Source organism: Phaenicophaeus curvirostris, unplaced genomic scaffold (assembly GCF_032191515.1).
Source record: "Phaenicophaeus curvirostris isolate KB17595 unplaced genomic scaffold, BPBGC_Pcur_1.0 scaffold_59, whole genome shotgun sequence".
NCBI classification, from domain to species: Eukaryota; Metazoa; Chordata; class Aves; order Cuculiformes; family Cuculidae; genus Phaenicophaeus; species Phaenicophaeus curvirostris.
Window position 1 is genome coordinate 471,542 of NW_027206681.1, and position 26,555 is coordinate 498,096.

The following is a 26,555-nucleotide window of genomic DNA, read 5'->3' on the forward strand; positions in this document are numbered from 1 at the left end:
TGGCCACCGGGGCCACCACTGGCTCACGTTCAGCCCGAGGTCCTTGTCCACCAGGCAGCTTCTTCCTCAAGCCTGGAGCTGCTCGGGGTTGATGTGGCCCCAGCGCAGGACCCAGCACTCAGCGTGGTTGACCCTCATCCTCTTGGATCCATCCATGAATCCAGCAAGGGCTGATAAAAGAGGATTTGGGGAGGTGGAGTGGGGGGTGTCCCTGGATGGTTCCTCTTCTTTTCTCCAGCTCAGGGACGCAGGAACGGTGCCATCTCACCCGCTTCCTCCCGTAGGTGTCATCTCCCTCTCCTGGTCCCTGAGCGGCAAAGCCAACACGCTGGTGCAGCTGGAGATCGGGGCGCAGGACGGGGGGGGCCTGCAGGCGCAGCCGAGCGCCCGCGTCAACATCAGCATCGTGGAGGGCACCGTCTCGCCTCCCGTCTTCGAGCAAGCCCAGTACTTCTTCACCGTGCCGGAGGACGCGCCCCAAGGAACCAGCATCGGGGCTGTGAGGGCCCACAACCCACCAGGTACGGGGTCGTCCCTCTGGTCTGAACTCACTTTCCCCATCCCTGCATCCTAGAAATGGTTGGACTCGATCATCCCATGGGTCTTTTCCAACCTGGTGGTTCTGTGATTCTATGATTCACCCAGAAGGTCCATGTTCTCATGGAACATCTTGGCTCTGGAAGCGCCACTTCCTCATGGAGCATCTTGGTTCTGGAAGCTCCACGTCCTCATGGAGCATCTTGGCTCTGGACGCTCTTTGTCTTTATGGAACATCTTGGTTCTGGAAGCTCCACGTCCTCATGGAGCATCTTGGCTCTGGACGCTCTTTGTCTTTATGGAACATCTTGGGTCTGGAAGCTCCACATCCTCACGGAACATCTTGGTTCTGGAAGCTCCACTTCCTCATGGAGCATCTTGGTTCTGGAAGCTCCACTTCCTCATGGAGCATCTTGGGTCTGAAGTTCCACTTCCTCATGGAGCATCTTTGCTCTGGACGCTACATGTCCTCATGGAGCATCTTGGTTCTGGAAGCTCCACATCCTCATGGAGCATCTTGGTTCTGGAAGCTCCACGTCCTCATGGAGCATCTTGGTCTGGAAGCTTCACATCCTCATGGAGCATCTTGGCTCCGGAAGCTCCACTTCCTCATGGAGCATCTTGGCTCTGGAAGCTCCCAACCCTGTCTGGAGGGGCTGAGGGGCTGAGGAGCTGAGCCAAGTCCTCAAACCCTTAGAAACATGAAATCATGGAGTGGTTTGGATTGGATGGGACCTCCAAGCCCATCTGGTTCCATGGGCAGGGACACCTCCCACTGGATCAGGGGCTCCAAGCTCCATCCTGGCCTTGAACACATCCAGGAATGGGGCAGCCACCTCTTCTCCAGGCAACCAGATCCAGTGGGAGCTTTCCTGGAGCCTCTTTCCATACTGGAAGCTGCTCTAAGGTGTCCCCAGAGCCTTCTCTTCTCCAGGCTGGACAATCCCAACTCTCCCAGCCTGTGCTTGGAATCATGGAATGGGTTGAGTTGGAAGGTTCCTCAAAGCCCATCCAGATCCAATTCCATGGGCAGGGACACCTCCCACTGGATCAGGGGCTCCGAGCCTCATCCAACCTGGTCTTGAGCACCTCCAGGGATGGGGCATTGACTTCTCCAGGCATCCTGATCCTGTTGGAGGCACTTGTGGGGAGGACCCAGAAGTTGACCTTAAGGAGCTTGTGAGACCATTCCCTCTCCTCCTGACGATGTCGCCCATCCACAGGTCACGCCGAGGACATCTTCTACTCCATCTCCTCGGGGGATCCTCACGGCTACTTCTCCATCGACTCCTCGTCCGGCCAGCTCCGCACCAGCCTCCCCCTGGACCATGAGTCCCAGGCTCTTCTGGTCCTGGACGTCCAAGCCCGCAGCGGCTCCCCGCCGGCCTACAGCAACGCCCGCGTCAAGATCTCTGTGTCGGACGTCAACGACAACGCTCCCGCCTTCCCCAGCCCCTCCGACTCCATCCTGCTGCCCGAGGCCACCGCGCCCGGCACCACCGTCTACACCCTGCAAGCCGAGGACCGCGACGCCGGCGCCAACGGCCACGTCACCTTCGAGCTGGTGTCAGGCGGCGACGGCGCCTTCGCCGTGGAGCGCTCGTCGGGCGCCGTGAGGCTGGTGGGGCCCCTGCGCCCCGACGCCGGCGCCGCCTACGCCTTGTCGGTGGTGGCCCGGGACGGCGGCGTCCCCCAGCTCAGCTCCAGCTTCTCGCTGGTGGTTCACGTCAGGGCCGAGCACGACGACGGCCCCGTCTTCGACACCCTCACCTACCGCGTGGAGCTGCGCGAGGGCGTCCCCGTGGCCACCCGCTTCCTGCAGGTGCGGGCGCTGGCGCGGGCGCCCGGCAACCTCTCCTACCACCTGCGCCCCGACGGCGACGCCGCCGCCTTCGGCATCGCGCCCGACACCGGCTGGATCTACGTCCGCAGCGCCCTGGACCGCGAGACGCGGGACCTCTACGTGCTGACGGTTCTGGCGTCCGCGGGAGGCGCCGCGGGGGAGACGAGGAAAACCGGCACCGGCACCGTGCGGGTCAGCGTCACCGACGAGAACGACAACAGCCCCCGGCTGAGCGAGGAGAGGTATTTCTTCACCGTGGCCGAGAACCAAGCGCCGGGGAGCAGCGTGGGGAGGGTGACGGCCAGCGACCGGGACGCCGGGCACAACAGCCGCCTCGCCTACCGCCTCCTCCAGCACGACCCCAGCTTCCTCATCCACGCGCAGACCGGTGAGAGGGACCACGGGGTCCTGGGATGGGGAGGAAGCCCTCGGCGTGGTGGTGGGGATGGTTCTGATCAACGGCTTTAGGCGTGAGCTGGATGAAGGGATGGAGAGTGCTCAGGGATCTGGAGAACCTGGATCCATGGGTGGAGGGCTGGGAGGGTCTGCAGAGGGACCTGGAGAACCTGGATCCGTGGGTGGAGGGCAGGGAGGGTCTGCAGAGGGACCTGGAGAACCTGGATCCATGGGTGGAGGGCTGGGAGGGTCTGCAGAGGGACCTGGAGAACCTGGATCCATGGGTGGAGGGCAGGGAGGGTCTGCAGAGGGACCTGGAGAACCTGGATCCCTGGGTGGAGGGCAGGGAGGGTCTGCAGAGGGACCTGGAGAACCTGGATCCACGGGTGGAGGGTCTGCAGAAGGACCTGGAGAACCTGGATCCATGGGTGGAGGGCTGGGAGGGTCTGCAGAGGGATCTGGAGAACCTGGATCCATGGGTGGAGGGCTGGGAGGGTCTGCAGAGGGATCTGGAGAACCTGGATCTGTGGATGGAGGGAAGGGAGGTTCTGCAGAGGGATCTGGAGAACCTGCACTGAGCTTTGTGCCCTCTTCTCTGTGCCAGGTGAGCTCAGCACCAAGCTCAGCCTGGACCGGGAGCAGCAATCGAGCTACCAGCTCCTGGTGCTGGTGCAGGACGGGGGGGCCCCTCCCCGCAGCGCCACGGGGACCGTCTACGTCACCGTGCTGGACGAGAACGACAACGCTCCCGCTTTCCTCCACGTGGCCAGCGGCCAAGAGCTGCCCGTGCAGGTAGGAGAGCAGGATGGAACCCGGGGACGTGGGGTGGCCGCTGGGGCTGGGAGCTGTTGGCTCTGAAAGAATCACAGAATCATAGAATGACCAGGTTGGAAAGGGCCCACCGGATCATGGAGTCCAACCATCCCCATCCATCCCCAACCCGTGTCCCTCAGCACCTCGTCCACCCGGCCCTTAAACCCCTCCAGGACGGGGACTCAACCCCCTCCCTGGGCAGATTCCACCAGCTCCCAGTGACCTTTTCCATGAAAAATTTCTCTCTGATGTCCAGTTGGAGCAAAACTGGAGCTTGAGACCGTTCCCTCTCGTCCTGTCCCCTGGCCCTTGGGAGAAGAGCCCAGCTCCCTCCTCTCCACAACCTCCTCTCAGGGAGTTGCAGAGAGCAATGAGGTCTCCCCTCAGCCTCCTCTTCTCCAGGATAAACACCCCCAGGGCCCTCAGGCTTGTTCTCCAGCCCCTTCCCCAGCTTCGTTGCTCTTCTCTGGACTCGCTCCAGCCCCTCAACATCCTTCTTGTGGGGAGGACCCAGAACTGACCCCAGGATTCGAGGTTGGGTCTCCCCAGAGGGAGAAGAACCTCCCTGGCCCTGCTGGCCACGCCGGGGCTGCTCCAAGCCAAGATGCCCTTGGCCTCCTTGGCCCCCTGGGCCCCTGCTGGCTCCTGTTCAACCAACACCCCCAGGTCCTTCTCCTCCAGGCACTTTCCAGCCAGACTTCTCCTCGTCTGGAGCTGCTCAGGGTCGTTGTGCCCCAAGTTCCTGGTCAAACCTCATCCCGTTGGTCTCAGCCCATGGATCCAGCCTGTTCAGATCCCTCTGGAGAACCTCAAACCCTCCAGCAGATCCACCCAGCTCAGTGTCACCCCCAAACTTGCTCAGGGGGCCCTCAATGCCTTCACCCGGGTCGTTGATGAAGGCAGGAGACGGAGCAGCGTGCAGGGTCACCAGGAGAGGTTTGGGGTGGGAGATAAGGAGGCGCAAGCTGCATTCACACTCCAGCTGGAGCCGGGTGGGAAAGCAGATCAAGACCTAGAGAGATGGACTTGTCCTTCAGAAACAGGGACACTCCTGGCCAGCAGGAGCTCTTGGTTCACCCACACCTGGAAGGAGAGAAGGTGAAGACCCAACCCAGCAGAGCCAGGATGGAACAAAATGAGCAGGCGAGCACGAGGTGCCGTTGACTTCTAGATCCCATCTTGGGTCAGCGTTGGTGGCCAAGAAGGAGCAGGGCAGGGATCGTCCCCTCCACTTGGTGCTGGGGAGGCCACACCTCGAATCCTGGGGTCAGTTCTGGGCTCCTCACTCCAAGAAGGACCTTGAGGGGCTGGAGAACGTCTGGAGAAGGGAATGGAGCTGGGGAACCAGGGAAGGGGCTGAGGGGGCTCAGGGTATTGATCTGGAGAAGAGGAGGCTGAGGGGAGACCTCATTGCTCTCTCCAACTCCCTGAGAGGAGGTTGTGGAGAGGAGGGAGCTGGGTTCTTCTCCCAAGGGCCAGGGGACAGGACGAGAGGGAACGGCCTCAAGCTCCACCAGGGGAGGGTTAGACTGGATAGAGGGAAATTCTTCTTCCCCAGAAGGGTGGTGAAGTCCTGGGGCAGTGGTGGAGTCTCCATCCCTGGAGAGATTTAAATGATAAATAGACAGAGTGCTCAGAAATGGTTTCAGATGGACACGTGTGGTTGGACTCATCAACCTCAACGTTCTTTTCCAACCAAACGATTCTACGGTTCCGTGAAAAGCTCATTCTCCTGCACCTCAGATCCCACACGCGCTCTCTGCCTCTGGGCCATGGGAGGAACGGTTGGGAAGGACCCTTGATGGGATCTCCAGGAGATCGAGTTTTCCACGCAGAGGGAAAATATTTGACTGTTCTCTGGTGCAGAGGAACAGGCAGGAGGAGGAGAGCGGTGGGTATGGAGTCACGGGGAAGAGAAGTTCCTCGTTTCTCCAGCTCCGTAAAGACCAGACCAGGTTCCAAACACGCCCTGGCAGAACCTGGTCACGTGGAACAAAACGAGGTTGTGAAATCGCCCCCCGAGGTCTCCCGGGCTCCAAATCCGATGAATTCATGGAAAGAAAAGGATCCCATCAAAGGACGTTGGACAAAACTATGATGGTTTGTGGCTTGGGAAGCGGCTTCGCCACAGACCGATGGGAGCCGGGAAGGGGTCACGGGAGGATTGCTCCATCCATACCCAGATTATCGCATCTCCTCCATGTCCACTGGGCTGGGCTGGTGGCTGAGGAGGCTCCCAGGTCTTTGGATCAAGCTGGAATTTGCTCCTGGGAAGGTGGACATCCCACCTGGAGAAGCTTGAACGTCCTACCTGGAGAAGCCTGGATGGACATCCTACCTGGAGAAGCCTGGGAGTCCTACCTGGAGAAGCCTGGATGGACAGGACATCCTACCTGGAGAAGCCTGGGAGTCCTACCTGGAGAAGCCTGGATGGACAGGACATCCCACCTGGAGAAGCCTGGGAGTCCTACCTGGAGAAGCCTGGACATCCCACCTGGAGAAGCCTGGGAGTCCTACCTGGAGAAGCCTGGATGGACATCCTACCTGGAGAAGCCTGGAAGTCCTAACCGGAGAAGCTTGGAAGTCCTACCTGGAGAAGCCTGGACATCCTACCTGGAGAAGCCTGGGAGTCCTACCTGGAGAAGCCTGGAAGCAGTTTCATGAAGGTTCTGTGGAGACGCTTCCATCACTGTTTCTTCCTCCGTTCTTGGGTGTGGAAGGACGTTCCTACATGGAGCTGGAGGGGCTGCTGCTCCTTTACCTCCCGATCTCCTCCGATGGAGTTTGGTCCCTCATGGAAGAGGAGTTGGACCGTGCCCATGGAATCACAGAACCACCAGGTTGGAAAGGACCCATCGGATCATCGAGTCCAACCACGGAGCTGGATCCCGTGTCTCCAGGCTGGGGGCGATCCGGGATGGAACGGGGGGCAGGTCCCATCCCAGTTTGGTTCGGAGCGGGGCTGGAAGAGGCCTCCAGAGCCGCTCCTCTTCCCGAAGAGCCCAGCTATATTTAGGTCCTTCTGCTGCTCCGGATTCCTTGATCTCCTCGTTAGGAGCCAGCTCTTCGTTTCCAGCCTAAACTCATTCCTGACCGCTCTGGCCTCATCTGTTCTCCTGCCAACGTCGTGTTTCTGCTCCAACCGCTCGTCTCCCTCCCTGGAATTTCCCTCCCCGCCGCCCAGTGTTTACGGAGCCGGCACATCCCAGCTCGGATCCTCCGGGCTCCCCTCCCGAGGGCCACCAGCCTGGGGCCTCCACGCTTCCCTCCTCCTGCCTCGGAGTCTTGCTCAGATTCCACTTCTATTTGTATAAACGTGTTCGAGTGGAACCACCCGGGGAGATCTCCCGGCTGGATCCGAGGGACCCAGGGGGAAGGGATGGAGCTAGAGGGAAGGGATGGAGCCGGAGGGAAGGGATGGAGCCAGGGGGAAGGGATGGAGCCGGAGGGAAGGGATGGAGCCAGGGGGAAGGGATGGAGCCGGGGGAAGGGATGGAGCCAGAGGGAAGGGATGGAGCCAGAGGGAAGGGATGGAGCCAGGGGGAAGGGATGGAGCCGGAGGGAAGGGATGGAGCCAGGGGGAAGGGATGGAGCCAGAGGGAAGGGATGGAGCCAGGGGGAAGGGATGGAGCCAGAGGGAAGGGATGGAGCCAGGGGGAAGGGATGGAGCCAGGGGGAAGGGATGGAGCCGGAGGGAAGGGATGGAGCCAGGGGGAAGGGATGGAGCCAGGGGGAAGGGATGGAGCCAGGGGGAAGGGATGGAGCCGGAGGGAAGGGATGGAGCCAGGGGGAAGGGATGGAGCCAGGGGGAAGGGATGGAGCCAGGGGGAAGGGATGGAGCCGGAGGGAAGGGATGGAGCCAGGGGGAAGGGATGGAGCTAGAGGGAAGGGATGGAGCCAGGGGGAAGGGATGGAGCCGGGGGAAGGGATGGAGCCAGAGGGAAGGGATGGAGCCAGAGGGAAGGGATGGAGCCAGGGGGAAGGGATGGAGCCGGAGGGAAGGGATGGAGCCAGAGGGAAGGGATGGAGCCAGAGGGAAGGGATGGAGCCAGAGGGAAGGGATGGAGCCAGGGGGAAGGGATGGAGCCAGGGGGAAGGGATGGAGCCAGAGGGGAAGGGATGGAGCCAGGGGGAAGGGATGGAGCCAGAGGGAAGGGATGGAGCCAGGGGGAAGGGATGGAGCCAGAGGGAAGGGATGGAGCCAGGGGGAAGGGATGGAGCCAGGGGGAAGGGATGGAGCCGGAGGGAAGGGATGGAGCCAGGGGGAAGGGATGGAGCCAGGGGGAAGGGATGGAGCCGGAGGGAAGGGATGGAGCCAGGGGGAAGGGATGGAGCCGGAGGGAAGGGATGGAGCCAGAGGGGAAGGGATGGAGCCAGGGGGAAGGGATGGAGCCAGAGGGAAGGGATGGAGCCAGAGGGAAGGGATGGAGCCAGGGGGAAGGGATGGAGCCAGAGGGAAGGGATGGAGCCAGGGGGAAGGGATGGAGCCAGGGGGAAGGGATGGAGCCAGGGGGAAGGGATGGAGCCAGAGGGAAGGGATGGAGCCAGGGGGAAGGGATGGAGCCAGGGGGAAGGGATGGAGCCGGAGGGAAGGGATGGAGCCAGGGGGAAGGGATGGAGCCAGGGGGAAGGGATGGAGCCGGAGGGAAGGGATGGAGCCAGGGGGAAGGGATGGAGCCAGGGGGAAGGGATGGAGCCAGAAGGAAGGGATGGAGCCAGAGGGAAGGGATGGAGCCAGAAGGAAGGGATGGAGCCGGAGGGAAGGGATGGAGCCAGGGGGAAGGGATGGAGCCGGAGGGAAGGGATGGAGCCAGAGGGGAAGGGATGGAGCCAGGGGGAAGGGATGGAGCCAGAGGGAAGGGATGGAGCCAGAGGGAAGGGATGGAGCCAGGGGGAAGGGATGGAGCCAGAGGGAAGGGATGGAGCCAGGGGGAAGGGATGGAGCCAGGGGGAAGGGATGGAGCCAGGGGGAAGGGATGGAGCCAGAGGGAAGGGATGGAGCCAGGGGGAAGGGATGGAGCCAGGGGGAAGGGATGGAGCCGGAGGGAAGGGATGGAGCCAGGGGGAAGGGATGGAGCCAGAAGGAAGGGATGGAGCCAGAGGGAAGGGATGGAGCCAGGGGGAAGGGATGGAGCCAGAGGGAAGGGATGGAGCCAGAGGGAAGGGATGGAGCCAGGGGGAAGGGATGGAGATAGAGGGAAGGGATGGAGCCAGGGGGAAGGGATGGAGCCAGGGGGAAGGGATGGAGATAGAGGGAAGGGATGGAGCCAGGGGAAAGGGATGGAGCCAGAGGGAAGGGATGGGGCCAGGGGGATGGGATGGAGCCAGAGGGAAGGGATGGGGCCAGAGGGAAGGGATGGAGCCAGAGGGAAGGGATGGAGCCAGAGGGAAGGGATGGAGCCAGGGGGAAGGGATGGAGCCAGGGGGAAGGGATGGAGCCAGAGGGAAGGGATGGAGCCAGAGGGAAGGGATGGAGCCGAGGGGGAAGGGATGGAGCCAGAGGGAAGGGATGGGGCCAGGGGGAAGGGATGGAGCCAGAGGGAAGGGATGGGGCCAGGGGGAAGGGATGGAGCCAGGGGAAAGGGATGGAGCCAGAGGGAAGGGATGGAGCCAGAGGGAAGGGATGGAGCCGAGGGGGAAGGGATGGAGCCAGAGGGAAGGGATGGAGCCAGAGGGAAGGGATGGAGGTGGTGGGGGGAAGGGATGGAGCCGGGGGGAAGGGATGGAGCCAGGGGGAAGGGACGGAGCCAGAGGGAAGGGATTCCATGTTTCTGTGACCCTGTCCTGGTCCGTGAGGTGCAGGACTCTGCATGTTCCTTGGTTGAACTCCATGAGATCCCTCCCCACCCATCTTTCCAGCTTCTCCCAGAGTTGATGGAGTAGCACAACCTCCTGGAGGATCCACCACTCGTTCTGAACATGCTGAGGGGATGCTCCATACCCCTAACAAGGGGTGGGACGAGAGGGAACGGCCTCGAGTTCCACCAGGGGAGGTTTAAATTGGATAGAAGGAGAAGTTCCTTCGTGGAAAGGGTTGTCCAGCCCTGGCAGAGGCTGCCAAGGGCTGTGGTGGAGTCTCCATCCGTGGAAGGCTTCAAAAACCATGTGGACGTGGCAACTGGGGACACGGTTTGGTGGTCCGAGTGGGGTTGGGATGATGATTGAGCTGGAGCTTCTCCAACCCCAACGATTCTATGAAACCACCTTCTGTTGCTCGGTGATCGGCCTCGGATCCGGGACCTCTGCTCTTGTGGGCAGAGAGCACCAGGATGGTCGTGGAGCCTCGGATGCTCCCACCTGCAGAGGGTTTGGAGGTGACGTTGTCCCCCTGTCACCCTGCCCCTCGCTGCCACCACCGGCCCCGGCACCGCCGACCTCGAGGACCTGGGCTGGAGGGGCAGAAACCCCCTTTGCCAGCGTGGTTGAGGAATTCTCCGTGTTGTCCAGCCTCGGACACAGCTCATGGGTCTTGCTGGGAGGGTCCACGTGTGGGGCGAGGCATCTAGGGCTGGTGTGGGGTGGTGCAGACCCCGTCTCGTGGGCCGCAGGGTGGCCTGGAGGTTCCTCGTGCCGCTCAGCTTCTCCCTGTGCTGCAGGTGCTGGAGGAGAAGCCGTCGGGACTCCTGGTGGCCTCCCTGCAGGCCAAGGACCCCGACGAGGGGGAGAACGGGACCATCAGCTACACCCTCACAGGTACGTGTGGAGCAACAGGCTCACCAACGCGGTCTTCTCGGGGCCCACAGACCAAGTCCAACCACGCTGAGCTTCCTCCTCCAGCCCAACTGACCTTCCCTTCTCCATCCCAACTTCCCTTCTCCATCCCAACCTCCCTTCCCTTCTCCATCCCAATGTGTCCTCATCTCTCCATCCCAACCTCCGTCCCCTTCTCCATCCCAACCTCCTTTCCCTTCTCCATCCCGACCTCCCTTCCCTTCTCCATCCCAACCTCCCTTCCCTTCTCCATCCTGACCTCCCTCCCTTCTCCATCCTGACCTCCCTCCCCTTCTCCATTCCAACCTCCTCTCCCTTCTCTGGCCTGGAGCGTGTCCAGAAAGGAGAATGGAGCTGGGGAAGGGGCTGGAGAACCAGGGAAGGGGCTGAGGGACCTGGAGGGGGTCAGTCTGGAGAAGAGAAGGTCAGGGGAGACCTCATCACTCTGTGCAGCTCCTGGAAAGGAGGTTGGAGCCAGATGGGGTCGGGCTCTTCTCCCAAGGAACAAGGACGAGAAGAAATGGCCTCAGGTTGCACCAGGGGAGGTTTAGGTTGGATATTGGGGGCAATTCCTTCCTGGAAAATGTGGAGAAGCCCTGGTAGATGCTGCCCAGGGCCGTGGTGGAGTCTCCATCCCTGGAGGGCTTCAATACCACGTGTCTGTGGCACCTGGAATTGAGTAGGCGTGGTGGGGTTGGGCTGATACTTGGACTGGATGAGCTTGGAGACCTTTTCCAACCTCACCGATTCCGTGGGTTCATCTTCTCCGCGCAGGAGCCTGGGCCGAGCGCTTCACGCTGCACGTGGCCACTGGGGAGCTGCGTACGGCCACCGTCCTTCGCCGCTCTGACCGCCCCGAGTACATCTTCACCGTGACGGCCAGCGACCGCGGGGTGGTGCCTCACAGCACCTCGGCCATCGTCCGCATCCAGGTACCCACCAGCCGCCCCGGCCCGGCCCTGCACTCCCCACCCCTCACCCACCTCCTGGAATCATGGAATCATGGAATAGCTTGGCTTGGGACCTTAGCGATCATCTATTTCCATTCTTGGAGGACACCAGCCAGCTGTTTGGCTGCCCTCCTTCCCACCTTGTCCCCCTCTTCAACTCAGAATCATCGAGTGGTTTGGGTTGGAAGGGACCTCAAAGATCATGGAATCATGGAATGGGTTGGGTTGGAAGGGACCTCAAAGATCATGGAATCATGGAACCATGGAATGGTTTGGGTTGGAAGGCACCTCAAAGATCATGGAGTCATAGAATCATGGAATGGTTTGAGTTGGAAGGGACCTCAAAGATCATGGAGTCATAGAATCATGGAATGGTTTGAGTTGGAAGGGACCTCAAAGATCATGGAGTCATAGAATCATGGAATGGTTTGGGTTGGAAGGGACCTCAAAGATCATAGAATCATGGAACCATGGAATGGTTTGAGTTGGAAGGGACCTCAAAGATCATAGAATCATGGAATGGTTTGAGTTGGAAGGGACCTCAAAGATCATAGAATCATGGAACCATGGAATGGTTTGAGTTGGAAGGGACCTCAAAGATCATGGAATGATCGTAGAACCATGGAAAGACACCTCCCAGTGGATCAGCCCCTTCTCCATCGTTAGCAATGAGCTTCCTTTCCCAGCAGAGACTCCACTCCCCTCCCCACCCCCATTTTCTACCTTCCCATCCCGTCTCTTCCCATTCCCAAGGTTGTTTGACTCTCCTTGGCTTAGATTCTGCTGCGTCTCCGTGCTGGCAGCTCCTCCAGCATTGTCAGCAGGTTCATAACGTTCTCCGCTTTCTTTTGCCCTTGAATTTATCAAAGGAGCTTGCAGTGAGGTGGGTGCTGGGCTCTTCTCCGAGGAACAAGGGATGGATGAGAAGAAACGACCTCAGGTCGCACCAGGGGAGGTTTAGACGGGATATTGGGAGAAATTCCTTCATGGAAAGAGTGGTGGAGCCCTAGAAGATGTTGCCCGGGGCGGTGGTGGAGTCTCCAACCCTTGAGGGGTTCAAAGAACGTGTAGTTGTGGAGCTCTGGGACGTGGTTCGGTCGGCACGGTGGGGTTGGGCTGGATGAACTTGGTGGCCTTTTCCAACCTTAATGACTCCACAATTCCATGATCCCATTTCCTCTTCAGGCCGGAGCTTCAACTGTTCCCATCATCAGAGTTGCTCTAGAGCCTCCAAAGCCTGGAGACCAGGCTGGTTGTCCCTGAGGTGCTTGTTTGCATCCCTATAACGTGGCTTTTTGCTTGACGGGCTCTACTCTTGGTGCCCCTTTGGGCTGCTTGGGGCAGTTTTCATAGAATCACAGAATCACCAGGGTGGAAAAGACCCTCTGGATCATCGAGTCCAACCGTCCCCATCAATCACTAACCCGTGTCCCTCAGCACCTCGTCCACCCGTCCCGTAAACCCCTCCAGGGAAGGGGACTCAACCCCCTCCCTGTTCCAGTGCCCAGTGACCCTTTCCATGAAGAATTTTCAGCCTGACCCTCCCCTGGTGGAGCTTGAGGCCGTTCCCTCCCGTCCTGTCCCCTGTCCCTTGGGAGAAGAGCCCAGCTCCCTCCTCTCCACAACCTCCTCTCAGGGAGTTGCAGAGAGCAATGAGGTCTCCCCTCAGCCTCCTCTTCTCCAGGATAAACACCCCCAGGGCCCTCAGGCTTGTTCTCCAGCCCCTTCCCCAGCTCCGTTCCCTTCTCCAGACTCGCTCCAGCCCCTCAAGGTCTTTCTTGGAGTGAAGGATCCAGCACTGACCCCAGGATTCGAGGTTGGGTCTCCCCAGAGGGAGAAGAACCTCCCTGGCCCTGCTGGCCACGCCGTGGCTGCTCCAAGCCAAGATGCCCTTGGCCTCCTTGGCCCCCTGGGCCCCTGCTGGCTCCTGTTCAACCAACACCCCCAGGTCCTTCTCCTCCAGGCTGTTTCCAGCCAGACTTCTCCTCGTCTGGAGCTGCTCAGGGTTGTTGTGCCCCAGGTTCCTGGTCAAACCTCATCCCGTTGGTCTCAGCCCACGGATCCAGCCTGTTCAGATCCCTCTGGAGACCCTCAAACCCTCCAGCAGATCCACCCAGCTCAGTGTCACCCCCAAACTTGCTCAGGGTGCCCTCGGTGCCTTCACCCGGGTCGTTGATGAAGACGTTGACCAGGGCTGGACCCTGCTCTGTCCTTGGCCCCCTCCCTCACCTCCGCCTGTCCTCGCAGGTCCTGCCGTCCTCCCGGGTGCTGCCGCGGCCGGACGCCACCGTGCTGACCCTGCAGCCTCTCGAGGGCATCAAGCCGGGTTCGGTGATCGGCTCGGTGGCCCCTGCGGACGCCGCCGCCCGAGGGCCGGTGACCTACACGGTGGTGGGGGGCGGCGGGGACGGCTCCTTCGTGGTGGACAGCGTGACGGGGGACATCTACACGGCCCGCGAGCTGGACTACGAGGCCGGGGCGCGGTACGTGCTCCAGGTGAGCGCCGAGGACACGCAGCTCGGCTACCCCTCCAGCCGCCTGGTGCTCGTCCACATCCACGTCCAGGACCGCAACGACCAGGCTCCCGCCTTCCCCGAAGACCCCGTCACCATCGTGGTGCCCGAGAACACCCCGGCCGGCGCCTCCGTCTTCACCTTCCAGGCGGTGGACGGGGACGGCGTGGGGCCCAACAGCCAGATCCGCTACTCCCTGCTCCGCCAGGAGCCTCCCGGAGGCCCCTTCCGGCTGGACCCGCGCTCGGGGCAGCTCAGCCTCCGCCAGGGCCTCGACCGCGAGGCGGCCGCCTCCTTCCTGCTGGTGGTGGAGGCCACGGACCAGGCGCGCAATGCCAGCCAGCGGCTCTCGGCCGCCGTCACCGCCCGCGTCTTCGTCACCGACGAGAACGACAACGAGCCCGCCTTCGTCTCGCCCGCCGCCGTCAGCGTGATGGAGGATCAGCCCACGGGCTCCGTGGCGCTGCACGTCCTGGCCCAGGACCGCGACCTCGGGGAGAACGGCCGCGTCGGCTACTCGCTGCGCGCGGGAAACGCGGACGGGTGCTTCCACCTCAACCCCAGCACCGGTGAGGATGGGGAGAGGGGAGAGGGGGGCCAGGAGGGTGAGGGACACGTCGGGACGGGCACAGGAATCATGGAATCGTGGAATCCTAGAATCGTAGAATCATAGAATTGTAGAATCGTAGACTCATAGAATCGTAGACTCATAGAATCATGGAATTGTAGAATTGTAGAATCCTAGAATCCTAGAACTGTAGAATCATTGAATCGTAGTATCATAGAATCATAGAATTGTAGAATCATAGAATCGTGGAATCGTGGAATCATAGAATCCTAGAATCGTAGAATCATTGAATTGTAGAATCATAGAATCTTAGACTCATAGAATCATGGAATCGTAGAATTGTAGAATCATAGAATCCTAGAGTCATGGAATCATTGAATCGTAGTATGGATGGAGAGGGGAGAGGGGGGCCAGGAGGGTGAGGGACATGTGGGGATGGGCACAGGAATCATGGAATCGTAGAATTGTGGAATTGTAGAATCCTAGAATCGTGGAATCATAGAATTGTAGAATCATAGAATCATAGAATCCTTAAGTCATAGAATCATGGAATCATTGAATCGTAGTATCATAGAATCGTAGAATCGTAGAATCATAGAATCATAGAATCCTGGAATCGTGGAATCATAGAATTGTAGAATCGTAGAATCATTGAATCCTAGAGTCATAGAATCATAGAATCGTGGAATCGTGGAATCGTAGACTCATAGAATTGTAGAATCATTGAATTGTAGAATCATAGAATCATGGAATCACAGAATCATGGAATCGTAGAATTGTAGAATCATAGAATCATGGAATCATGGAATCATAGAATCGTAGAATCATTGAATTGTAGAATCATAGAATCTTAGACTCATAGAATCATGGAATCGTAGAATTGTAGAATCATAGAATCGTAGAATCATAGAATCATAGAATCGTGGAATCGTGGAATCGTAGAATTGTAGAATCCTAGAATCATAGAATTATAGAATCGTAGACTCGTAGAATCATAGAATCATAGAACCACTGGGTTGGAAAGGACTCACCAGATCATGGAGTCCAACCATCCCCATCAATCACTGACCCATGTCCCTCAGCACCTCGTCCACCCGTCCCTTAAACCCCTCCAGGAAGGTGACTCAACCCCCTCCCTGGGCAGCCTCTGCCAGTGCCCAATGACCCTTTCTGTGAAATATTTCATCCTGATGTCCAGCCTGACCCTCCCCTGGTGGAGCTTGAGGCCGTTCCCTCTCGTCCTGTCCCCTGTCCCTTGGGAGAAGAGCCCAGCTCCCTCCTCTCCACAACCTCCTCTCAGGGAGTTGCAGAGAGCAATGAGGTCTCCCCTCAGCCTCCTCTTCTCCAGGATAAACACCCCCAGGGCCCTCAGGCTTGTTCTCCAGCCCCTTCCCCAGCTTCGTTGCTCTTCTCTGGACTCGCTCCAGAGCCTCAAGGTCTTTCTTGGAGTGAAGGATCCAGAACTGACCCCAGGATTCGAGGTTGGGTCTCCCCAGAGGGAGAAGAACCTCCCTGGCCCTGCTGACCACGCCGTGTCTGACCAAGCCAAAATGGCTTGGGTTGGAAGGGATCTCAAATCCCGTCTGGTTCCACCCTCCTGCCATGGGCAGGGACACCTCCCACTGGATCAGGGGCTCCAAGCTCCATCCAACGTGGCCTTCAGCACCTCCAGAGATGGAGCATTGACTTCTCCAGGCACTGTATCCAGTGGAAGCTTCCCTTGAGTCCCCTTTCCCTACTGGAAGCTGCTCTAAGGTCTCCCTGGAGCCTTCCCTTCTCCAGGTCGAACAACCCCAACTCTCCAGCCTGTCCTACAGGAGGTTCTCCAGCTCCTGCATCATCTCCATGTCCTCCTCTGGCCTCGTTCCCACAGCTCCACATCCTTCCCATGCTGGGGACCCCAAAACTCATTCTGCTGTGTCTCCTGCACCCTCCCTGTCCCTGTTTGACCCCAGCACCTGCAGCTCCACGACGGCTCCGTCCCCGTGCCCGTGGTCCCATCCCTCCCCTCTGCCCGTGTCCGCAGGTGCCCTCTCCATCGTGCGAGCCCTCAACCGCGAGGAGGTGGCCCAGCACAACCTGACGGTGGTGGCCACGGACCACGGGTTCCCACGGCGCTCGGCCACGCAGCTCCTCTCCGTGCTGGTCCTGGATGTCAACGACGAGGCTCCAGCCTTCGAGAAACCCGAGTACGAGGCGCACGTGATGGAGAACCTGCCTCCCGGCAGCCCCGTGCTGCAGGTGGTGGCCACCGACCGGGACCTGGGTGAGGATCCAGGGCGAGGAGGAGCTCCCTGGGGGCTGTTTGAGCTCCAGCAGGGCCAGATGAGGGGTTCCTGGGGTCAGATGAGGGGTTCCTGGTGCCAGATGAGAGGTTCTTCGGGTCAGATGTGGGGTTCCTGGGGTCAGGTGAGAGGTTCCTGGGGTCAGATGAGGGGTTCCTGGGGTCAGATGAGAGGTTCTTGGGGTCAGATGAGGGGTTCCTGGGGTCAGAAGAGAGGTTCCTGGGGTCAGATGAGGGGTTCTTGGAGTCAGATGAGGGGTTCTTGGGGTCAGATGAGGGGTTCCTGGTGCCTGATGAGGGGTTCTTGGGGTCAGATGAGGGGTTCCTGGGGTCAGATGAGGGGTTCCTGGGGTCAGATGAGAGGTTCCTGGTGCCTGATGAGGGGTTCTTGGGGTCAGATGAGGGGTTCCTGGGGTCAGATGAGAGGTTCCTGGGGTCAGATGAGAGGTTCCTGGTGCCTGATGAGAGGTTTTTGGGGTCAGATGAGGGGCTCCTGGGGCCAGATGAAGGGTTCCTGGAGTCAGATGAGGGGCTCCTGGGGCCAGATGAGGGGTTCCTGTGATCAAATGAGGGGTTCCTGGTCCCAGATGAGGGGTTCTTCGGGTCAGATGAGGGGTTCCTGGTGCCAGATGAGGGGTTCCTGGGGTCAGATGAGAGGTTCCTGGGGGCAGATGAGGGGTTCTTGGGGTCAGATGAGGGGTTCCTGGGGTCAGATGAGGGGTTCCTGGTGCCTGATGAGGGGTTCTTGGGGTCAGATGAGGGGTTCCTGGGGTCAGATGAGAGGTTCCTGGTGCCAGATGAGAGGTTTTTGGGGTCAGATGAGGGGCTCCTGGGGCCAGATGAAGGGTTCCTGGAGTCAGATGAGGGGCTCCTGGGGCCAGATGAGGGGTTCCTGTGATCAAATGAGGGGTTCCTGGTCCCAGATGAGGGGTTCTTCGGGTCAGATGAGGGGTTCCTGGTGCCAGATGAGGGGTTCATGGTGCCAGATGAGAGGTTCTTGGGGTCAGATGAGGGGTTCCTGGGGTCAGATGAGGGGTCCCTGGGGTTACCCTCAAACCACATTCCTCTCCGTAGGTGCCAATGGTCAAGTGTCCTACGGGGGCCTCACTGGGGACCTGTTCTCCATCGACCCGCAGACGGGGCTCATCGTCACCACGCGAGCCCTGGACCGTGAGGAGCAGGAGCAGCACGTGCTGACGGGTAGGGATCAGCAGGATGGAGCAGGTGGGGATCTCGCAGGAGGCTGGTGGGTCCTCCCCGTGGCCGGTGGGACCAGTGGCGTCATGGAGCATGTAGGGTCGTTGGGTTCTTCGAGCACACAGGGTTTCCACGCCCGTGGGGTTGTCCAGATGGTGGGACGCGAGAGCCTTGGGGGTATCTCCCATCCCACACGAGGTCCTGCATCGCTCTTCTCCGTCCCCGCAGTCTACGCGCGGGACGCCGGGCTGCCCCCCAACCTCTCCAAGGTGACCGTGCGGGTAATTGTGGGAGACGAGAACGACCACGCGCCGCGCCTGGAGAGCGAATCCTGCTCCGTGGACGTCCCCGAGAACCAGAGCAGCCTGGCCATCTACACCCTGCGGGCCACCGACCCCGACGGGGGCGAGAACGGGCGCCTGGAGTACCTGCTGGCAGGTGAGCGCGGCCTCTCTTTGGGGGAAGCTCTACAGGACTTGTTCTCCAGCCCCTTCCCCAGCTCCGTTCCCTTCTCCAGACTCGCTCCAGCCCCTCAAGGTCTTTCTTGGAGTGAAGGACCCAGCACTGACCCCAGGATTCGAGGTTGGGTCTCCCCAGAGGGAGAAGAACCTCCCTGGCCCTGCTGGCCACGCCGGGGCTGCTCCAAGCCAAGATGCCCTTGGCCTCCTTGGCCCCCTGGGCCCCTGCTGGCTGCTGTTCAACCAACACCCCCAGGTCCTTCTCCTCCAGGCACTTTCCAGCCAGACTTCTCCTAGTCTGGAGCTGCTCAGGGTTGTTGTGCCCCAAGGGCAGGACCTGGAGTTTGGCCTCGTTAAACCTCATCCCGTTGGTCTGAGCCCAATCTAGATCTAGAGACCGTCCCCATCTGTTTCTAGAAGAGCTCATCAGCTGCTTCTTCTCAGCTGGGTGGCCTGCAACTTGAGGCCATCTCCTCTCATCCACCCCCCATTCCTTGGGAGCAGAGTCCAGCCAACCTCACCACAACCTCCTTTCCAGGAGATGTAGGCGACTCTCTGGGCAGGACTGAATGGGTCCTCCCTTGGGTCATAGAATCGTTGGATAGTTTGAGTTGGAATGGACCTCAAAGCCCATGGAATCATGGAATAGTTTGGGTTGGAAGGGACCTCAGAGATCATAGAATCATGGAATGGTTTGGGTTGGAGGGGACCTCAAAGCCCATGGAATCATGGAATGCTTTGAGCTGGGACCTTAAAGACCATAAAAGACTTCAAAGATCATGGATTCATGGAATGGGTTGGGTTGGAAGGGACCTCAAAGCCCATGGAATCCCAGAATGGTTTGAGTTGGCACCTTAAAGACCATAAAAGACCTCAAAGATCATGGATTCATGGAATGGGTTGGGTTGGAAGGGACCTCAAAGCCCCTCCAGTTCCACCCTAGAGCCATGAGACACCTCCCACGGGACCAGTTTGCTCAGTTACGTTCACGCTGTTTGTTCTTCGCTCTCTTCTCCTCCAGACGGAGACCCCGGTCAGGATTTCAGCCTGGACCCGGTGTCTGGGGTCCTGTCCACCACCCGCGCCCTGGACCGGGAGCGGGTGTCGTCCTACAGCCTGCGGGTGGTGGTGCGCGACCACGGCTCCCCGGCTCGCAGCAGCTCCACCGTGGTGAACGTGCGGGTGCTGGACCTCAACGACAACGCCCCCCGCTTCTCCCAGGCCTCCTACGCGGTGGAGGTGCCGGAGGACCTGCCGGTGGGCGCCCTGGTGCTGCAGCTGGCGGCCGCCGACCCCGACGAGGGCACCAACGGCCGCGTCTCCTACTACCTGGGCAACGAGTCGCTCGGCACCTTCCAGGTGGAGCCGCAGAGCGGGCGTCTCCGCAGCCTCCAGGCGCTGGACCGGGAGCGGCGCCCCAGCTACAGCTTCTGGGCCACGGCGGTGGACTCGGCGCCGCGGGAGCCCAAAAGCTCCGCCGTGCGCGTCACCGTCACCGTGCAGGACGTCAACGACCACGCGCCGACCTTCCCGCAGAGCCCGCTGAGCGTCAACCTGTCCCGCCACACGGCGCCGAAGCAGGTGGTGGCCACGGCGAGGGCCGAGGACAGGGACGCGGGCGCCAACGCCTCCATCCTCTACCGCCTGGCGGCCCCCAACGGCGCCTTCGCCGTCGACTCCTACACGGGCGACATCCAGCTGCTGCGGCCCCTCGGCTCGCTCGGGCAGCGCCAGCGCACGCTCTTCGTCCTCGCCACCGACCTGGGGCAGCCGGCGCTCTCCTCCACCGGCGTGGTGGTCATCCACCTGCAGGAAGAACCCGACCCGGGGCCGCGATTCCCACGCGGATCCAGCGAGGTGGCCCTGCCGGAAAACGCCGCGCCAGGTACCGGCTGGGTAGGAGGGAATCAGAGAATCAATCATAAAATCAGAGAATCACAGAGTCACCAGTTGAGAAACGACCCACCGGGTCGTGGAGTCCAACCATCCCCATCGATCACTAGCCCGTGTCCCTCAGCACCTCGTCCACCCGTCCCTCAAACCCCTCCAGGGAAGGGGACTCAACCCCCTCCCTGGGCAGCCTCGGACAGGGACCAATGACCTTTTCCAAGAAATATTTTTTCCTGATGTCCAGCCTAAACCTCCCCTGGTGGAGCTTGAGGCCGTTCCCTCCCGTCCTGTCCCCTGTCCCTTGGGAGAAGAGCCCAGCTCCCTCCTCTCCACAACCTCCTCTCAGGGAGTTGCAGAGAGCAATGAGGTCTCCCCTCAGCCTCCTCTTCTCCAGGATAAACACCCCCAGGGCCCTCAGGCTTGTTCTCCAGCCCCTTCCCCAGCTTTGTTGCTCTTCTCTGGACTTTCTCCAGCCCCTCAACATCCTTCTTGTGGGGAGGACCCAGCACTGACCCCAGGATTCGAGGTTGGGTCTCCCCAGAGGGAGAAGAACCTCCCTGGCCCTGCTGGCCACGCCGGGGCTGCTCCAAGCCAAGATGCCCTTGGCCTCCTTGGCCCCCTGGGCCCTGCTGGCTCCTGTTCAACCAACACCCCCAGGTCCTTCTCCTCCAGGCACTTTCCAGCCAGACTTCTCCTAGTCTGGAGCTGCTCAGGGTTGTTGTGCCCCAAGGGCAGGACCCGGCGTTTGGCCTCGTTAACCCTCATCCCGTTGGTCTCAGCCCATGGATCCAGCCTGTTCATATCCCTCTGGAGACCCTCAAACCCTCCAGCAGATCCAGCTTCCACCCAGCTCAGTGTCACCCAAGTGTCGTGGCCAAGGGTGGGGTGGGAGGTGGTGCTGGGCTGGAGAATCCATGGGAATCTCAACCCGTGGGGCACTGGGAGCCTTGAGAACCACGTTACGCTCTGTGTAGACCCCATGGCTTGCAGAGTCTTGACCTTTGCCAAGGCTGTTGAGGGTGTCTTCATCTCCAGGCGTTCTGGTCACCATAGGCCAGTCACCGGTTCCCAGTTGCTCCTAGAAGGTCTCCAGGGTCCCAGAGAGACCTCAGAATCCCCACAAATCCTGGCTCCCAGCTCCGAGCCACCTTCTCCCTCTCCCTCTGGTGGAGTCGTGCTCCTTCGGTGCTGGCCACACACCACCCCGACCTCTCCCTGGTGTCCACCCTGCGTCTCCGCTGCCCCTCCACGCCGTCCTGCTCTCTTCCAGGCACCGTGGTGGCCACCGTCCAGGCCGTGCACACCGGGGGCTCCTCAGGGCGCATCACCTACAGCATCGTCAGCGGCAACGAGAAGAAGGCCTTCCTGATCCAGCCCAGCTCAGGTACCGCACCGAGATCTCCCAGTGGGAAGTGGTGGGAGCCCAGTGCCTCCTCCGAGGCCAGGAGCCCTCACGATGACACAGGAACTCAGCATCTCTGTGGAATCAAGGAATGGGCTGGGTGGGGTTGGGTTGGGTTGGGTTGGGAGGGACCCCAAAGATCATGGAATCAGAGAATGGATTGGGTTGGGTTGACTTGAGTTGGATTGAGTTGGGTTGGGATGGGTTGGGTTGGGTTGAGTTGGTTTGGGTTGGGATAGGTTGAGAGGGACCCCAAAGATCATGGAATCAGAGAAAGGATTGGATTGGGTTGAGTTGGATTGAGTTGGGTTGAGTTGGATTGGGTTGGGTTGGGAGGGACCTCAAAGATCATGGAATCAGAGAATGGATTGGGTTGAGTTGGACTGAGTTGGGTTGGGTTGGGTTGGGTTGGATTGTGTTGGGTTGGAAGGGACCTCAAAGCCCATCCAGTTCCAACCCCTTGGCTTCTCCAGATCTTTATGGAATCATGGAAAGGTTTGGGTGGGAAGAACCAAACCCAGGATTTGAGGTGTGGCCTCCCCAGCACTGAGTCCAGGGGGATAACCCCTTCCCACCCCTCCCTCCTGTCTCCACTCAAGCCCTGTGGGCTCCACACAGCCCGGCTGTGTGCTGGCTGCACCTCGGTTGTGGTGGTGGCACCTCATCATCCCGATGAACCATCTCCCTCGGGCAACGTGCCCGGAATAGAGGGTTTTTCCCTTAAACCAAGTCCCTCTTGGAGTCCTGTTTGTCCATCTCGGAGGTTCTGCCTTGCTGGAGCTCCTCCCACCCAAGGACAGGCTGAGGGAGTTGGGATTGTCCAGCCTGGAGAAGAAAAGGTTCAGAGACACATTAGAGCAGCTTCCAGCATGGAAAAGGGCTCCAGAGAACCTCCCTCTGGATCCGGTTACCTGGAGAAGTCGTAGCTGCCCCGTCCCTGGAGGTGTCCAAGGCCACGTTGGATGGGGCTTGGAGCAACCTGTGGGAAGTGTCCCTGGATCTGGATGGGCTTTGAGGTCCCTTCCAACCCAAACCATTCCATGAATCCATGATCTTTGAGGTCTTTTATGGTCTTTAAGGTCCCAACCCAAACCATTCCATGATTCCATGATCTTTGAGGTCCCTTCCAACCCAAACCATTCTGTGATTCCATGGCCTTTGAGGTCCCTTCCAATCCAACACGTCCCGTGATTCTATAATCTTCTATCTCTTTGAGAATGATGGATGAGCAGAGAGATGGACCAAGACGGAACGAAGAACACGAGGGATGGACGTGCTGGTGCGTCCCTCACCCCCGTCCACCAGCTCCATCCTGCTCTCCTCCTGCCGCAGGTGCCATCTCCGTGCGGGACTCCAGCAGCCTGGACTTCGAGGCGAGTCCGCGGCTGCGCCTGGTGGTCCAAGCAGAGACGGCGTCTTCCTTCGGCTTCATGGCCGTAAACCTCAACCTGCAAGACATGAACGACAACCTCCCGCGCTTCCAGCTGCAGGACTACGTGGCCTTCATCTGGGAGGCCCAGAGCTACGACTCGCCCGTCATCCAGGTGGAAACGGGGACGGGGAACCAGGGAACGGGGTGGGTGGGATCAGAAGGACCTCAAAGCCCATCCAGGTCCATGGGCAGGGACACCTCCCACTGGATCTGGGGCTCCAAGCCCCATCCAACCTGGTCTTCAACACCTCCAGGGATGGAGCAGCCACCACAGCTCTGGGTGACCTGTTCCCGGGCCTCCCCACCCTCCCAGGAGAACGTTTCTCCCTAAGATCTCACCTCCATCTCCCCTCTTGCAGCTCCAAACGGTTCCTCCCATCTCATCCCTGCTCTCCTTGACCAAAAGTCCCACCCCAGCTTCCCTGGAGCCCCTTTCCCTACTGGAAGCTGCTCTAAGGTCTCCATGGAGCCTTCTCTTCTCCAGGCTGGACAACCCCAACTCTCCAGCCTGTCCTACAGGAGGTTCTCGAGCCCTCACATCATCTCCATGGCTTCCTCTGGACTTGCTCCAACAGTTCCATCTCCTTATGTTAGAGACTCCAGAGCTGGACACAGGACTCCAGGTGGGGTCTCACCAGAGCAGAGCAGAGGGGACAATCCCCTCCCTTGCCCTCTGCTCCCACGGCTTTGGAAGCAGCCCAGGACAGGGGTGGCTCATCCAGGTCCATCCTCATGAGATTCACGCACTTGGTTCTTGGTGCTCTGGTGGAAGGGACCTCAAAGCTCATCCAGGACCAACCTCATGAGTTTCACACACTTAATTCTTGGTGCTTTGGTAGAAGGGACCTCGAAGCTTGTCCAGGTCCAGCTTCATGAGGTTCATGCACTTGGTTCTTGGTGCTCTGGTGGAGGGACCTCAAAGCTCATCCAAGTCCAAGCTCATGAGATTCACGCACCCAGGCCTTGGTGCTCTGCTGGAAGGGACCTCAAAGCTCATCCAGCTCTTTCCTCTTGAGTTTCACACACCCAGACCTTGGTGCTCTGCTGGAAGGGATCTCAAAGCTCATCCAGGTCCGTCCTCTTGAGGTTCACACACTTGGTTCTTGGTGCTCTGGTGGAAGGGACCTCAAAGCTCATCCAGGACCAACCTCATGAGGTTCATGCACTTGGTGCTCTTGTGGAAGGGACCTCAAAGCTCATCCAGGTCCAACCTCATGAGTTTCACACACCCAGACCTTGGTGCTCTGCTGGAAGGGATCTCAAAGCTCATCCAGGTCCATCCTCTTGAGGTTCACACACTTGGTTCTTGGTGCTCTGGTGGAAGGGACCTCAAAGCTTGTCCAGGTCCAGCCTCATGAGGTTCATGCACTCAGTTCTTCATGCTCTGCTGGAAGGGACCTCAAAGCTCACCCAGGACCAACCTCATGAGGTTCATGCACTTGGTGCTCTGCTGGAAGGGACCTCAAAGCTCATCCAGGTCCAACCTCATGAGATTCACACACCCAGACCTGGTGCTCTGGTGGTCTGCTGGGCTGTCCCATTGACCTGGGGCTGGTGCCCATGGGTGGGTCCCACCTCGGAGAGGTTTCCAAGGCTCCACAGGTGCTGAATGTCTGTGGTGGCTTTGCAGGTCCTGGCTGACGACCTGGACCAGGGGGCGAACGGGCAGGTGACTTACGCCATCAACCAGTCGTCGCCGATGCCGGGTTTGTTCCGCATCGACCCCCAGAGCGGCACCATCACCACCGCAGCCATCCTGGACAGGGAGATCTGGGCCCAGACACGGTGAGTGGAGCTGGGAGGAGAGGGAGCCGCGTCCCACAGGGTCCTCGGAGGCTTGGGGACACCACGGGATCATGGGATGGGTTGGGTTGGGAGGGAACTCGAAGATCATGGAATCATGGAAGGGGTTGGGTTGGAAAGGAACTCAAAGATTATGGAATCTTGGAAGGGGTTGGGTTGGAAGGGAACTCAAAGATCATAGAATCATGGAATGGGTTGGGTTAGAAGCAAACTCAAAGATCGTGGAATGGTTTGGGTTGGAAGGGACCTCAAAGATCGTGGATTCATGGAATGGGTTGGATTGGAAGGGACCTCAAAATCATGGAATCATGGAATGGGTTGGGTTGGAAGAGACTTCAAAAATCATAGAATCATGGGATAGGCTGGGTTGGAAGGGACCTCAAAGATCATGGATTCATGGGGCTGTTTCCTCTCCTCACATCCCTGTTCCTTGGGAGAAGACACCAACACTCCCCTCACCACAACCTCCTTTAAGGAGGATTAGATGAGGTCTCTCCTCAGCCTCCTCCTCTCCAGACTCAACCCTCCAAGGTCCCTCGGCTTCTCCCACAACCCCTGGTTCTCCAGCCCCTTCCCCAGCTCCGTTCCCCTCTCCGGACTCACTCCGGCCCCTCAAGAACCTTCTTGGAGCGAGGGGCCCAACATCTCCTGCCCCACACATGCTCTGCAGATGTAGGTGGGGTGGGTCCTGGTGTCTTCTCCCAAGTCACCAGAGATCGGATGAGGGGAAACAGGCTCAGGTTGCACCAGGGGAGGTTCAGGTTGGATAGTGGGAGACGTCCCTTCACGGAAAGAGCGGTGAAGCCCCGGTAGAGGCTGCCCAGGGCCGTGGTGGAGTCTCCAACCCTTGAGAGGTTCAAAGAATGTGTAGTTGTGGAGCTTTGGGACACGGTTCGGTCAGCACGGTGGGGTTGGGTTGGACAGGGTGAGCTTGGAGATCTTCTCCAACCTCCACAATTCCATGATTCCGCGTCTGTGACCCTCGTGCCGCCCTCGCCCACAGGCTGGTGGTGACGGCGATGGACAGAGGGACGCCGCCTCTGGTGGGCTCGGCCACGCTGACCGTGGTGGTGATGGATGTCAACGACAACAGCCCCACCATCCCCTTCCCCTGGGAGGTCCGGGTCCCCGAGAGTAAGTGCGACGCTGCCCCACGGGGGATTGAGGGACACCTGAGGGCTGGGGAGACGTTGGGGCTTCTCCAAGGAGCTGGATCCTCTTCCTCCTGGTGTGGTGCCCATCGACAAGAAGGGTCGCAGGGAGGATCCAGGGAACTCCAGGCCTGTCAGTCCGACCTGAGAGTGGTGGGACATGGAGTTAACTCCAGCTGGAGGCCAGTGACAAGGGGTGTCCCCAGGGCTCCGTGGTGGGTCCAGACTGTTCAATGTCTTCATCAATGACCTGGATGAAGGCATTGAGGGCACCCTGAGCAAGTTTGGGGATGACACTGAGCTGGGTGGATCTGCTGGAGGGTTTGAGGTTCTCCAGAGGGATCTGAACAGGCTGGATCCGTGGACTGAGACCAACGGGATGAGGTTTGACCAGGACCTTGGGGCACAACAACCCTGAGCAGCTCCAGACGAGGAGAAGTCTGGCTGGAAAGTGCCTGGAGGAGAAGGACCTGGGGGTGTTGGTGGAACAGGAGCCAGCAGGGGCCCAGGGGGCCAAGGAGGCCAAGGGCATCTTGGCTTGGAGCAGCCCCGGCGTGGCCAGCAGGGCCAGGGAGGTTCTTCTCCCTCTGGGGAGACCCAACCTCGA

General features: G+C 59.8%; 1 protein-coding gene across 1 annotated transcript in view; it reads left to right on the plus strand.

Annotated features, from left to right (window-relative positions):
- DCHS1 (dachsous cadherin-related 1) overlaps nucleotides 1-26,555 on the plus strand; it is a 54,861-nt gene that overhangs the window by 22,483 nt on the left and 5,823 nt on the right. The window contains exons 5-18 of the mRNA XM_069881673.1: nucleotides 285-521; nucleotides 1,761-2,768; nucleotides 3,381-3,568; nucleotides 10,186-10,282; nucleotides 11,075-11,232; nucleotides 13,498-14,332; nucleotides 16,358-16,597; nucleotides 17,690-17,815; nucleotides 18,041-18,250; nucleotides 19,292-20,155; nucleotides 21,431-21,544; nucleotides 22,895-23,106; nucleotides 24,625-24,779; nucleotides 25,801-25,931. Coding sequence (XP_069737774.1) covers nucleotides 285-521; nucleotides 1,761-2,768; nucleotides 3,381-3,568; nucleotides 10,186-10,282; nucleotides 11,075-11,232; nucleotides 13,498-14,332; nucleotides 16,358-16,597; nucleotides 17,690-17,815; nucleotides 18,041-18,250; nucleotides 19,292-20,155; nucleotides 21,431-21,544; nucleotides 22,895-23,106; nucleotides 24,625-24,779; nucleotides 25,801-25,931 — 4,575 coding nt within the window. The remainder of the gene's footprint in view (nucleotides 1-284; nucleotides 522-1,760; nucleotides 2,769-3,380; nucleotides 3,569-10,185; nucleotides 10,283-11,074; nucleotides 11,233-13,497; nucleotides 14,333-16,357; nucleotides 16,598-17,689; nucleotides 17,816-18,040; nucleotides 18,251-19,291; nucleotides 20,156-21,430; nucleotides 21,545-22,894; nucleotides 23,107-24,624; nucleotides 24,780-25,800; nucleotides 25,932-26,555) is intronic.